This window comes from Mya arenaria, chromosome 15 (genome assembly GCF_026914265.1).
Source record: "Mya arenaria isolate MELC-2E11 chromosome 15, ASM2691426v1".
Taxonomy (NCBI): Eukaryota; Metazoa; Mollusca; class Bivalvia; order Myida; family Myidae; genus Mya; species Mya arenaria.
Window position 1 is genome coordinate 17,079,939 of NC_069136.1, and position 12,710 is coordinate 17,092,648.

A 12,710-nucleotide genomic window follows, 5' to 3' on the forward strand; every position below is an offset into this window, starting at 1 on the left:
TTATCATGTACTGAAAAATATTACATAATATCCTATATAGCAATTAAAGCCTATATATATATTTTACTTCATAATTATGCTTAATTCAAATGAATGAAAACATATAGTATAATTCATTCTTGAATTCCAGTAACAGGAAAAAAAATGTTTGTGAATTCTATTATTGACATTGCATTAATATGAAGGCATTATTTTGCAGGCGTACAGGGCTTTTTCTGCCCATTTTGGGAAAAAGACCCTAGACATTTTGGGAAATTTTGCGTCGTGAAAATGCGGAAATTGGGAAATTTTACAGTGAAAAGAAAAAGCTATCTAGTCTCCTGTGAATAAGGATTTTGATTTAATATTAGTTTATTTTCCCTTTAAAAGACCCACAATGGCTGAAATATCAATCCTTGGGGTGTAAATATCTATTGCAATAAATCATGACATATAATAGTTCATATGTCTGAATGTAATGAAAATCAATGATTTCTGAGTTCAATTACCAAAAAAACTTACAATCACATAATTTATTAGGATGTTGAAAATGAACCAGTACAGGTAAAAAGAATTTCTAAAAAAAAAAAAAAAAAAAAAAAAATAATTTTTTTTTGGATTGGGATTTTTTTCTGAAGATTGGGAAAAATATCTTATATTTTGCTTTGGGAATGGGTCCGATAGTCGGACCCGTGGGTACTATAGAAAAAGCCCTGGCGTATATCTCTTAATCACTCAAACATAATAAATAATCATAATACCAACCTGGACATCCTCATTTCCATTGAACAAAAGCGCAGCAAGGAAGGCAAGCAGCTCCCGTACCACATCATCGCTTGGTCGTGACAGGTGCTCTAGTGTCCCGTCAATACAGTCATACTTATTCAATGCATTTTGAACATCTTCGATCATTTTCAACTGTTTTTTCGCTGACTTCATATCGACCTCAAAGTCAAGAGGGAGTTTAACAATCTCGTTGTGTAGAAGACCTCGCAGCAGTTGCAGACATTTCAGGTCAAGTTCCAGTTGTTCGATCCTTTCTTTTTCACTTAGATTTGTCAGCTTAGTAGATATTCTGTGAACAAAGTATGTTTAAATAATGTATTATATGATTTCAGATGATTTATAAATGATATTCAATGTATCACTGTTTTGAAATTTTAGCATGCTCTCATTTCCTAATCCAACATTAGCAGTTACAGGGATGGGTTACAATTTCAACTAGTATGCCATTTCAAAATGACATTATGTTCGCATTTAAGTTTGCCCGCTTTTCTGCAAATCTAAAATTAACTTTCATTTTAGGTCTTTTTTAGGCATGTTATAAACTGAATAATTGTCTGTTTCCGTGTGAGATCACCGTAAATTTCACCATGTAAACACAAAAAGTGAATATTTCATAAGTGAAGATGGCAAGTGGATCAAATCTCATGAATACATGGATTTAACAAAGGACAAAACTTACGAGAGCTGCTTGACTAGTTTCTCCGCCATTTGGTATCTTTCTTCAGGATTCCGGGCCTCCTTGTTGATAAAGCTGTTGATGTGGGCCTGAAACTCGGCACCCAGGGGCAGCTCTTCATCCCCGTCGACTTCTGAGTATGCTGGAATACAAAGATCACAAGTGAGTGGATGCTGACTACCTATAGGCCATATAGGCTGCGCCCTACACTCTCTCTCCGAATAATTGAAACATTAAAAATACCAGATAAATAAATTTAAAGTCAAAAGTAATGACGTTGATATATTTGTTATTATATTTAACAGTAGGAAAATAAAAATAAATAAAAGCACACCATTATCAATTTAGTTCCAAAAATATTGGAAAGCTCCCCTTGTCCACGCAGACCTGCACATTTTTTTATTAGCCAAGTTACACCCCTGGGCCCTGTTTCATTAACCGTCGCATCGCAAAACCAGCAAGGTTGCAAGTTGCAAGAAATGTGACCGAGTTTACAACACTGCGCAATCTGCAATTCTTTTATCGCGTCCCAAAATAGAGCTTGGGACATTTTTCTCTATCGTCGCAGTCTTATTTTGTGATGCGACCGTTAATTAAACGGAGCCCTGATTAGTCTGAAAATTGGTTTGAAATGCTGACATCTCATACTTACATTATGCCCATCCTGAAATATTGCGTTTTGTGCCCACTTGGTGAGATATATTGCCATCATACTCCAAAACAAACAATAATATCCTCTAGAATATTAGTTTACTTCAGTTATGTAAACACACTCACGTTGTTTCGAAGGCCAGCCAATCTGTGTCTGCAAGTCATTTATACCGCCATATGACACTTTCATGTTCTGAGCGAAGACATTCAGTTGTCTATTGATTTCTTCCTCCCCTTCATAGAATTCCTCATAAGCCTGCAATGGAACAAAGATTTCAGGTAAGAGATTTACCATGTTGATTTAGATATACATGTTTATGATTGGACAATATATAGAACTAATGTACACAATCCATTAGTGATGTATAAGGCTCATTTGATTTTGATGAGAAAAATATGTATGCATTTTGAGTTTTCAGATTTAGCAAACAAGGTGATTAAATACACTGATTTTTTCCATACCAATGCGATTCTGTAGTTGTTACTGAACAGACAGTAGAACGAAAGAAATCATGCAAAGAATTATATGAAAAAGAGATTCGGGGCTCTTCAGAACAGTTTCATTTATACATTTCATGCTGCATAGTTTGGGATTGAAGCTGCCACCAGGTGCCGCTCCAGAAGGCAAGGCTTTACCCCTGAGCGATTGGGTAACATCAATGACAATAACTTGATAAATTTCTTTTAAAACACTCAGGTGAACTAATAAAGAATAAGACCCCCACCTTTCTAGCGTCACTGCGAACATCCTTGCCATCAACTCCAGACCCGTATTTCTCCTGGAACTCTTCCATGTCTTCTGCATCGAGTGTCGCAATGGAAAACAACACGCTCATACATGACACTAGGTTGCTCATCTGGCGCTCAATACTCACTAGCGGGGACACAGATTCCAGAAAGTCCTGAATAAAAAGTATAGAATGATGAGGATAATAGACTAAATATGAAGATAAAAAACAAATGTATATATTTATATCCAATGTTAACAATTTTGCATTTTATGAACATGCTGAAAGGCTCAAACTTAAATTTTGTGCAAGTATGAATTTATTATCAATATTATGTAGAATTGCACTAAAAAACTTATTTATTCACCACATTTAAGTTAATATTGCTACTTCACTAAGGACAGTAAAACCTTTACATTTCTTCAACAGTTACTGACGATATAAGCAACCTTGGACCATACTCATAAAGCATCTTTGTCTTTAGTGAAAATTACTCTTTTTCTTAGCTGAATTGCAAGAAACTGAACAATGGTTTTACACATTTACATGAATACATTTGATGAAAAATAGAGGGTATTTCACTAAAATGCCTTATGAATACAGCCTCTGTTGTATTTCATCTGGTAAAATACATGTGTTGGGTATGAAATCCTAGTTTCCCTGACAAAATTACCTTAAACTTCCTGGCAAGGTTATCAATTTTCGGTGGCTCCTCTGGATACAAAGCTTGATCTATCTGGTAGTAGTTTCTACAGAATATCTGGAAATAAAAAAACAATTGTCTGATATCCCTGTCTGATATCCCCTGTTTTATTCCCTGTCTGATATCTCTGTCTGATAATGCCGTCTGATTCCTTATCTAATATTCTTGTCTGATATCCCTGTCTGATAGCCCCCGTACTATACCCAAGTCTGATATTCATGTCTGATATCTTCCATCTGATATCCCGAGTTAAGTATTACACTCTGCTTCATCTTATATCCTTGTCTGATATCCCCCGTCCTATATCCAAGTCTGATATACCTGATTGATATCTTCCGTCTGATACCCCCAATTTAGTATTACACTCTGCTTCATCTTATACCATGATTCATTTGGCTAGGAAGATCTAGCAATCACGAGTTATTACTGAGGAACTGATTTTGTAAGTCAATTTTCCCACAGTATTAATAATACTGTTTAAATGGAATAAAGTACTTAAAGGGTAGCGGACGATGGCAAACCAGGGATCTAAAAGTTTACCAACATATGTAAGCACTCACTGCCAGCTCACATTAGTGAATCTTCATTTATCAAATTGCTTGTTTAATTGTTCAGAAAAAAAATCATTCAAATAAAACCATTGCGAAATTAGGATAATCTAGTTTTTTGACCAACCTGTAGAAAAGGCATGACTCCATCGAAGAGGTAGTGTAGACATCCTCGCATCTGCTCGGAACGATCTGCACCTCGCTCACTGTAACACAGAGGGTATACAGTGCAAACATGAAATAAATAGAATAAATTTATGTATTGATACAAGTATGTATATAAAGCATGCCAAATTTGTCAAAGTTATTTATCATATGAGATGCAAAATCAGTTATTGCAAATAATTTTCTAAAAAATATTTTTTAATCTTTAGAAGAAAAAAATAGCACTCAAAATTTTCATTTAAACTGTAAAATATTACTTTTTTTCTTTTGAAATAAATCATGAAGGAATCATCAATTGTGGTAAAGATTGATTCTGTTAATTTAAACAAGATAATTTAGTTTAAAAAAAATAGAGTTTAACTTAAGACAATATCATATAACTATTGATATGTAATAAAATACAAAAATTAAATTAATTTGCTTTTTAGAATTATATTAATTTTTCTGAGATGGCAATTCACAAGCTGCAAGGCAATATTAAGAAATATGGATAATATATTGGGAATGGAAACTGTGTGACAAATAAAAAAAAACGCAGGGATAACACATATCAGCCACAAGTTAACTTTATTAAGTAATGTTGAAAGATATTTTATGTTAGAATTAGACCTTAAATCATTTGTTCAATTTTTTATATTTCATCAAATTCCCATAAAAAAACCCATCATGTTTTAGTTTGAATCATTATAATGTTTCACGTTAATTTATTAACCAATCATCATTTTTCTAAAAACACTTTAACACAACACAAGAAACCTTCCATGGCACATCTACGATACATAAGAACAGAGTATATAAAAATTGTTCTACAGTTTGAATCAAATATTCTAATGCATGAAAATAGTATAGATTATATACCTTTCAAAGCTTGTATATTGAATTCAACAAAAGAGCCGCAAAGCAAACTCCATCACTAGACTATTTTTGTCAAACAGGGGAAATAACTCAACAATTATAATAGCAGAGTTACAGTCCTTGCTAAACAATTGTTGATTTAGCAGTCAAACAGGGGAAATAACTCAACAATTGTTTAAAGCTAATGGCAAAAGGATGGTGACATTCAATGGCACACCTAGGAAAAAGTGGTCTTGATATGAACACAAGGAAGAATTGAGCTGTTATATTCATAAATATAATCATGTTCAAATTCATACAGAAAAATGTGTATATATTAAAAGATATTATTTAATGATCTCAACAAATATGCTTGTAAATGCAGTATGCACATTTTTTAAACTTTTAAATAGGTATCCCTACTGTTGCTGTGAATTGTGTAACTAGGTCATGATAGTTGACTGTGGCTTTGTGAATTGTACTCCTTTTAAATTTGCCTTATAAATAAGAAGACACAATTTTTTACTTTTAGGACCTAACGACGCCATATTTGCAACAAAAATGGAACAGATAGAAAGATTATAAGTATTTTCCATGGCCAAGAGTGAAAGATAGGTTCATTCCGACCCGAGCGTAGGGCGTTTTGCGGAAACGATGAACCTATCTTACATGAGCGGCTATGGTAGATGCTTTTTCTCCCACCTCAGTTAAACAAAATTTAGTCAAAAATGTATTTTTTTGCTGGAACTCTTTTGTGCTTTTAAGTGAATTTAATTGCGTATGGATATGCGATAATTCGTGGTTGTTATGGATATGCACGCAGTGATTCAGATTAAATATGTTAACTAGTCAAATCGGTCTTTAAATAGTTCTAAGTAGAGTGAAGCATTATTACCTTAAAGGTGCGTGAAAACTGTTTAATGGTGACATTTGAAGCGAGAAAGAATTAATTAGCGTTCTAAATATTGCCACAAGACTAGGTTTCCATGATGCTACAGACGACAGTCTTCAACAAGGGAGGTAATTACAATGTGGCGAACATTAAAAAAGGAGTTCCATACGGGCATTTTATCTTCGCCCGTGGGCAATATAAGAATTTCTAGCATGGTAAAATTATTGGATCTACTTATCTGCGGTGGGAGAAATAATTAACACACATCATGGTTTTAAGAATTTAAATATAATTCAGATATTTTTTAAATTACACTTACTTTTCCTTGAAATTGAGCACACCTGCTCCATTATATTTCTGAAAACTACTGCTCGATTCTCCATCATGAATAAGACATATTAATAATATTAGCACTGAGTATAGTGAATGTTATTTCAGGTGGATTAAATGATAATGACCTTTCAGCAGATATAACATGCTCATATAATGATGCCAAATGTTACATAACTCTTTAGTTTTCAAATATATCAATAGTAGATGCCAGATTTATGATAGCTGATGCCAAATTTAACATAGAAAAATGATGCCAACTATATCATATATTATACCATAAATGTAGCCCATGCCATTGCAGGTGAAGCCAAATATAATGTAGCTGATGCCAAGTCTAATGTAGCTGATGTCAAGTGTAACCTAGCTGATGCTAAATGTAATGATGTTGATGCCAAATGTAACGTAGCTGATGCCCAGTGTAATGTAGCTTATGCCAAATGTAATGTAGCTGATGTCAAATGAAATGTAGCTGATGCCAAGTGTATTGAAGCTGATGCCAAATGTTACCTAGCTCATGCCAAATGTAATGTAGCTAGCGCCAAATGTGATGTAGCTGATGCCAAATGTAATGTAGCTAATGCCATATGTGATGTAGCTGATGCCAAATAAAAGGAAGATGATGCCAAATGTAAGGTAGCTGACACCAAATGTAATGTAGCTATTGCCAAATGTGAAGTAGCTGATACCAAATGTAAGGTAGCTAATGTCAAATGAAATGTAGCTAATGCCAAATGTAATGTAGCTGTTGCCAAATGTGATGTAGCTGATGCCAAATGTAATGTAGATATTGTCAAATGTGATGTAGTTAATGCCAAATGTAATGTAGCTGATGCCAAATGTAATGTAGCTGTTGCAAAATGTAATGTAGCTGTTGCCAAATGTGATGTAGCTAATGCAAAATGTAATGTAGCTGTTGCCAAATGTGATGTAGCTGATGCCAAATGTAAGGTAGCTAATTCCAAATGTGATGTAGCTGACACCAAATGTAAGGTAGCTGACACCAAATGTAATGTAGATATTGTCAAATGTGATATAGCTGATACCAAATGTGAGGTAGCTGATGCCAAATGTAAGGTAGCAAATTCCAAATGTGATGTAACTGACACCAAATGTAAGGTAGCTGACACCAAATGTAATGTAGATATTGTCAAATGTGATGTAGCTGATGCCAAATGCAAGATAGCTGACACCACATGTAATGTAGATGATGCCAAATGTAATGTAGCTGTTGCCAAATGTGATGAAGCTGACACCAAATGTAATGTAGCTGATGCCAAATGTGATGTAGCTGATGCCAAATGTAAGGTAGCTGACACCAAATGTAATGTAGCTGTTGCCAAATGTGATGTAGATGATGCCAAATGTGATGTAGCTGACACCAAATGTAATGTAGCTGATGCCAAATGTGAGGTAGATGATGCCAAATGTGATGTAGCTGACACCAAATGTAATGTAGCTGTTGCCAAATGTGATGTAGCTTATGCCAAATGTAAGGTAGCTGACACCAAATGTAATGTAGATGATGCCAAATGTAAGGTAGCTGACACCAAATGTGATGTAGCTAATGCCAAATGTAATGTAGCTGATGCCAAATGTAAGGTAGCTAATGCCATATGTGATGAACATGTAGCTGATGCCAAATGTGAGGTAGCTGACACCAAATGTGAGGTAGCTGATGCCAAATGTGATGTAGCTGATGCCAAATGTAAGGTAGCTATTGCCAAATGTGATGTAGCTGACACCAAATGTAATGTAGCTGTTGCCAAATGTGATGTAGCTTATGCCAAATGTAAGGTAGCTGACACCAAATGTAATGTAGATGATGCCAAATGTAAGGTAGCTGACACCAAATGTGATGTAGCTAATGCCAAATGTAATGTAGCTGATGCCAAATGTAAGGTAGCTAATGCCAAATGTGATGAACATGTAGCTGATGCCAAATGTGAGGTAGCTGACACCAAATGTGAGGTAGCTGATGCCAAATGTGAGGTAGATGATGCCAAATGTAAGGTAGCTGACACCAAATGTAATGTAGATGATGCCAAATGTAAGGTAGCTGACACCAAATGTAATGTAAATGATGCCAAATGTAAGGTAGCTGACACCAAATGTAATGTAGATGATGCCAAATGTAAGGTAGCTATTGCCAAATATGATGTACATGTAGCTGATGCCAAATGTGAGGTAGCTGACACCAAATGTGATGTAGCTGATGCCAAATGTAAGGTAGCTAATGCCAAATGTGATGAACATGTAGCTGATGCCAAATGTGAGGTAGCTGACACCAAATGTAATGTAGCTGATGCCAAATGTAAGGTAGCTATTGCCAAATATGATGTACATGTAGCTGATGCCAAATGTGAGGTAGCTGACACCAAATGTGATGTAGCTGATGCCAAATGTAAGGTAGCTAATGCCAAATATGATGTACATGTAGCTGATGCCAAATGTGAGGTAGCTGACACCAAATGTGATGTAGCTGATGCCAAATGTGAGGTAGCTGATGCCAAATGTAAGGTAGCTGACACCAAATGTAATGTAGATGATGTCAAATGTAAGGTAGCTGACACCAAATGTAATGTAGATGATGTCAAATGTAAGGTAGCTGACACCAAATGTAATGTAGATGATGCCAAATGTAATGTAGCTATTGCCAAAGGACACATCTTGTGCCATCTGTAGCATTACCATAGCTGATTTACAAATTTACATAATTGATGCCAAATTGAATATATTATTAATAAGCTTATGGCAAACTTCAGCATGCTGAAAGATCACATACACAGACAGTTACTTTAACAGAACCTCAAGAATTCTGTATGACATTTAATTGTCACATCACTAAGGTTTTACCGGAATGGGCTAAAAGCTGCCGTGATAGGTCTAGCTGTGTCAATGCTGTATATTTCACTAAAAATGAAATTAGTTCCAGCATAACTTTCTTGAAATATTTTTTTGTTGTATACTGATACATTTGGTATGATTTGAAACATACAAATTAACAAGCAAATTCGAGAATATATATCGACCACCAAAGAACAAAACGGACAGGCAGGCAGACTGATTTTAAATGCCAGATCTGTATTATAGGGCTCTCCGCCCAAACCTGCGACAGGGGTTAGATGACATTGTAACATAGGAAAAGAGGAAATCATTTTTTATTACTAAAATTATATTATAATTATATATCATGTGGAAAGAAATGATATTCTGGGTTGACTAGAGTTAATCAAAGTTGAATAATATTCGCAACTGTGTATATGTATTACAAGTCATTTCTTTTCACATTTTAAAAAATACATAACTATAGAAGAACAGATACTGTACACAAATTATGTTATTAAACATAATCTCCAAATGTTAACAAGAGATGTTTGTCAAACATTATGCCCCCTGAGCGCCAAGTTGCCAGAAATATTTGGACAATTGAATGAAATATGCATGGACTGAAATGACAGCTGATTTGTCATTGGATGCATATGAGGCAGGTCATCTACTTATGATAACTTAAGAAGGCAAATAAATGCCCAACTAAAATAGTAACATAAAAGAAAATCATTTCTATACAAACATTTATACATCAATCCCAATCATCTGTGCATGCATTAAAAAAATATGGACAATCAGAAAACCTTTTTTCAGCTTACAGTCACACTGACCTTGACCTTTGACCCACTGACCTCAAAATCAATAGGGTTCATCTGCTGGTCATGACCAATAAGCCTACCTAGTATGAGGTCCCTGGGTCAAAGCGTTCTCAAGTTATTGATCGGAAACCGTTTTTCATGTTAAGGTCACACTGACCTTGACCTTTGACCCACTGACCTCAAAATCAATAGGGTTCATCTGCTGGTCATGACCAATACACCTACCAAGTATGAGGTCCCTGGGTCAAAGCGTTCTCAAGTTATTGATCGGAAACCGTTTTTCATGTAAAGGTCACACTGACCTTGACCTTTGACCCACTGACCTCAAAATCAATAGGGTTCATCTGCTGGTCATGACCAATAAGCCTACCTAGTATGAGGTCCCTGGGTCAAAGCGTTCTCAAGTTATTGATCGGAAACCGTTTTTCATGTTAAGGTCACACTGACCTTGACCTTTGACCCACTGACCTCAAAATCAATAGGGTTCATCTGCTGGTCATGACCAATACACCTACCAAGTATGAGGTTCCTGGGTCAAAGCGTTCTCAAGTTATTGATCGGAAACCGTTTTTCATGTAAAGGTCACACTGACCTTGACCTTTGACCCACTGACCTCAAAATCAATAGGGTTCATCTGCTGGTGATGACCAATACACATACCAAGTATGAGGTCCCTCGGTCAAAGCGTTCTCAAGTTATTGATCGGAAACCATTTGGTATTCCGACCGACCGACCGACAGACAGACAGACCGACCGACCGACCGACCGACCGACCGACATGTGCAAAACAATATACCCCACTTTTTTCAAAAGGGGGCATAATAAGCTCATACAAGTGTGACCCATTGAACATAATAGTGGGGATTAGAAATAGTGAAAATCTACACATTTGCTGTAAGACATTAATATCTCATTGAAACAAACAATTTTTTATTTTATTTTTTATTATAAACTAATTGAAAATTATAATAATTTGTATTAAAGCTGCACTCTCACAGATAGAACGTTTTGACAACTTTTTTATTTTTTTTATCTTAGAATGAGCCAATTTTTGTGAAAATTCATGGAAACCAGTTAAATAAGACTGCTGACAAAAAATTAGATCACAGATTTATAATCAAAAATTGATGTTTTATGCATTTTTCTTAAACCGTAACGATTTAGGCCATAAAACATTAATTTTCAAAGGAAAATATGAAAATCTATGACCTGATTTTTTGTCAGCAATCTTATATCATTGGTTTGCAGATAGTTACGCAAAAATTTGCTCTTTCCAAGACGAAAAGTAAAAAAAAAATGTTAAAATGGTCTGTCTGTGCGATTGCAGCTGTAAATTCCTGAAAGCGCTCTCATTCTTAATGATGTCAGGCTGTTACAGAAATATCTTAATAAATACTTTGTCCTGAGGGTTTGAGCACGCTTTGATTCAAACTGCACACTCATGCAGGGCCACAATTTTAAAATATTATTTCACAGTTTTAAAACAGAGTGATATCAGTTAATCTCATTAATTTTTTTTATATAAACCAACAAAAAATAGCATAAAATAAATTGATAAATGAAAACAACCACCATTATTAGCAGAGCAACCACTTAGCTGCACGTAACAGCAAATGAACTAACTTAAATTTGAAGAAAAGTTTGACTGGCAAACACACAAGGGGTGAGCTTATTATTGAATATAAGAAAACTGAAATAGAATATAGTTCTCACATGACAAAATAAAGAAAATTAATGTTAGTTTTCTTCATTTTTATAGATTTTCTCTTTTGTGTATAAAGAATTTTCCACCACCAGTCTGTTATCATATAAAAAATTTTTTTATCAGAATTCATTTAATAAGACTGAAAGGAATAAATAAACTGAAGGGTGAAGGTGAAAAGATTCTGTATCACGCCTCCAACCTGGATGACTCAATGCCATTGGTCGAGGACTGGTCATGCGGTTATAACAAAATTTTTTGTTCATATATATTGAATCACATAATCTTTGAATCGTACCAAAATGGCATCTATTTTCCGATTCCTGATGTATAAATGAAACATTTCCCATATTTGAGCAATGTGAACAGGTTGTTGGCGTGATATGTACCTTACAGGGTTAGTAGGTGACTTGCTTATAATGGGATACACGAGGCGCAGGAAACCATATTTGTGTTGTAGCTTAGCTGTCTCCCAGTATGGATTCCTTTGCCCCGTATATCCCGTATCTGGTCATCTACTTTCCTCGTTACTTATAATATCTCCTTTTTCCCTAATAGACCTTGATCACTTCAACCTCTCATACACACAAATTAAACTAACCTGGGGTTACTGAAAAACAAAGAAGAAGCAATTGCAAAGATTAAAATAATAAAATGAATAATAAGATTTTGTAAGCAACAAAACAGCATGATCGTGCAATTTTCTACACAGATAGTATCTTGAAAATACTTGAAAGTTTATGCAAATACCAAATTTTACGACAGTTATTGTTTGGATATTACCATGTGGAGGAGAATTTTTGTGATTAAAAATCAGTCAAAATCTGATGTCAGTTTCAAAATATGTATTGGAGATGCTTCGGAAATCAGACTTAAATGGACAAAAAAAAAAGGCTAAAAAAACTTAATACAGTCTTATGTGGAATACATAACCATTTTATCTTATTCTGTGGAAAAAAACACCATTCTATATCGTCAGTAAACTTAAGGATGACTTCTTGTAAAAGCAATTAAAGTTAAAAGCATGACATACTTTTATGAATTTTAATCTTATTCTAAGCAATAT

At 34.8% G+C, this 12,710-nt stretch overlaps 1 protein-coding gene across 15 annotated transcripts in view; it reads right to left on the bottom strand.

Annotated features, from left to right (window-relative positions):
* LOC128219771 (inositol 1,4,5-trisphosphate receptor type 3-like) overlaps positions 1 to 12,710 on the bottom strand; it is a 96,611-nt gene that overhangs the window by 29,681 nt on the left and 54,220 nt on the right. For all 15 annotated transcript variants that reach the window (XM_052927752.1, XM_052927751.1, XM_052927749.1 and 12 more), the window contains 6 exons: positions 4,199 to 4,277; positions 3,494 to 3,580; positions 2,818 to 2,994; positions 2,219 to 2,348; positions 1,445 to 1,583; positions 745 to 1,054 (listed from right to left, as the gene is read on the bottom strand). In XM_052927752.1, the coding sequence (XP_052783712.1) occupies positions 745 to 1,054; positions 1,445 to 1,583; positions 2,219 to 2,348; positions 2,818 to 2,994; positions 3,494 to 3,580; positions 4,199 to 4,277 (922 nt within the window). The remainder of the gene's footprint in view (positions 1 to 744; positions 1,055 to 1,444; positions 1,584 to 2,218; positions 2,349 to 2,817; positions 2,995 to 3,493; positions 3,581 to 4,198; positions 4,278 to 12,710) is intronic.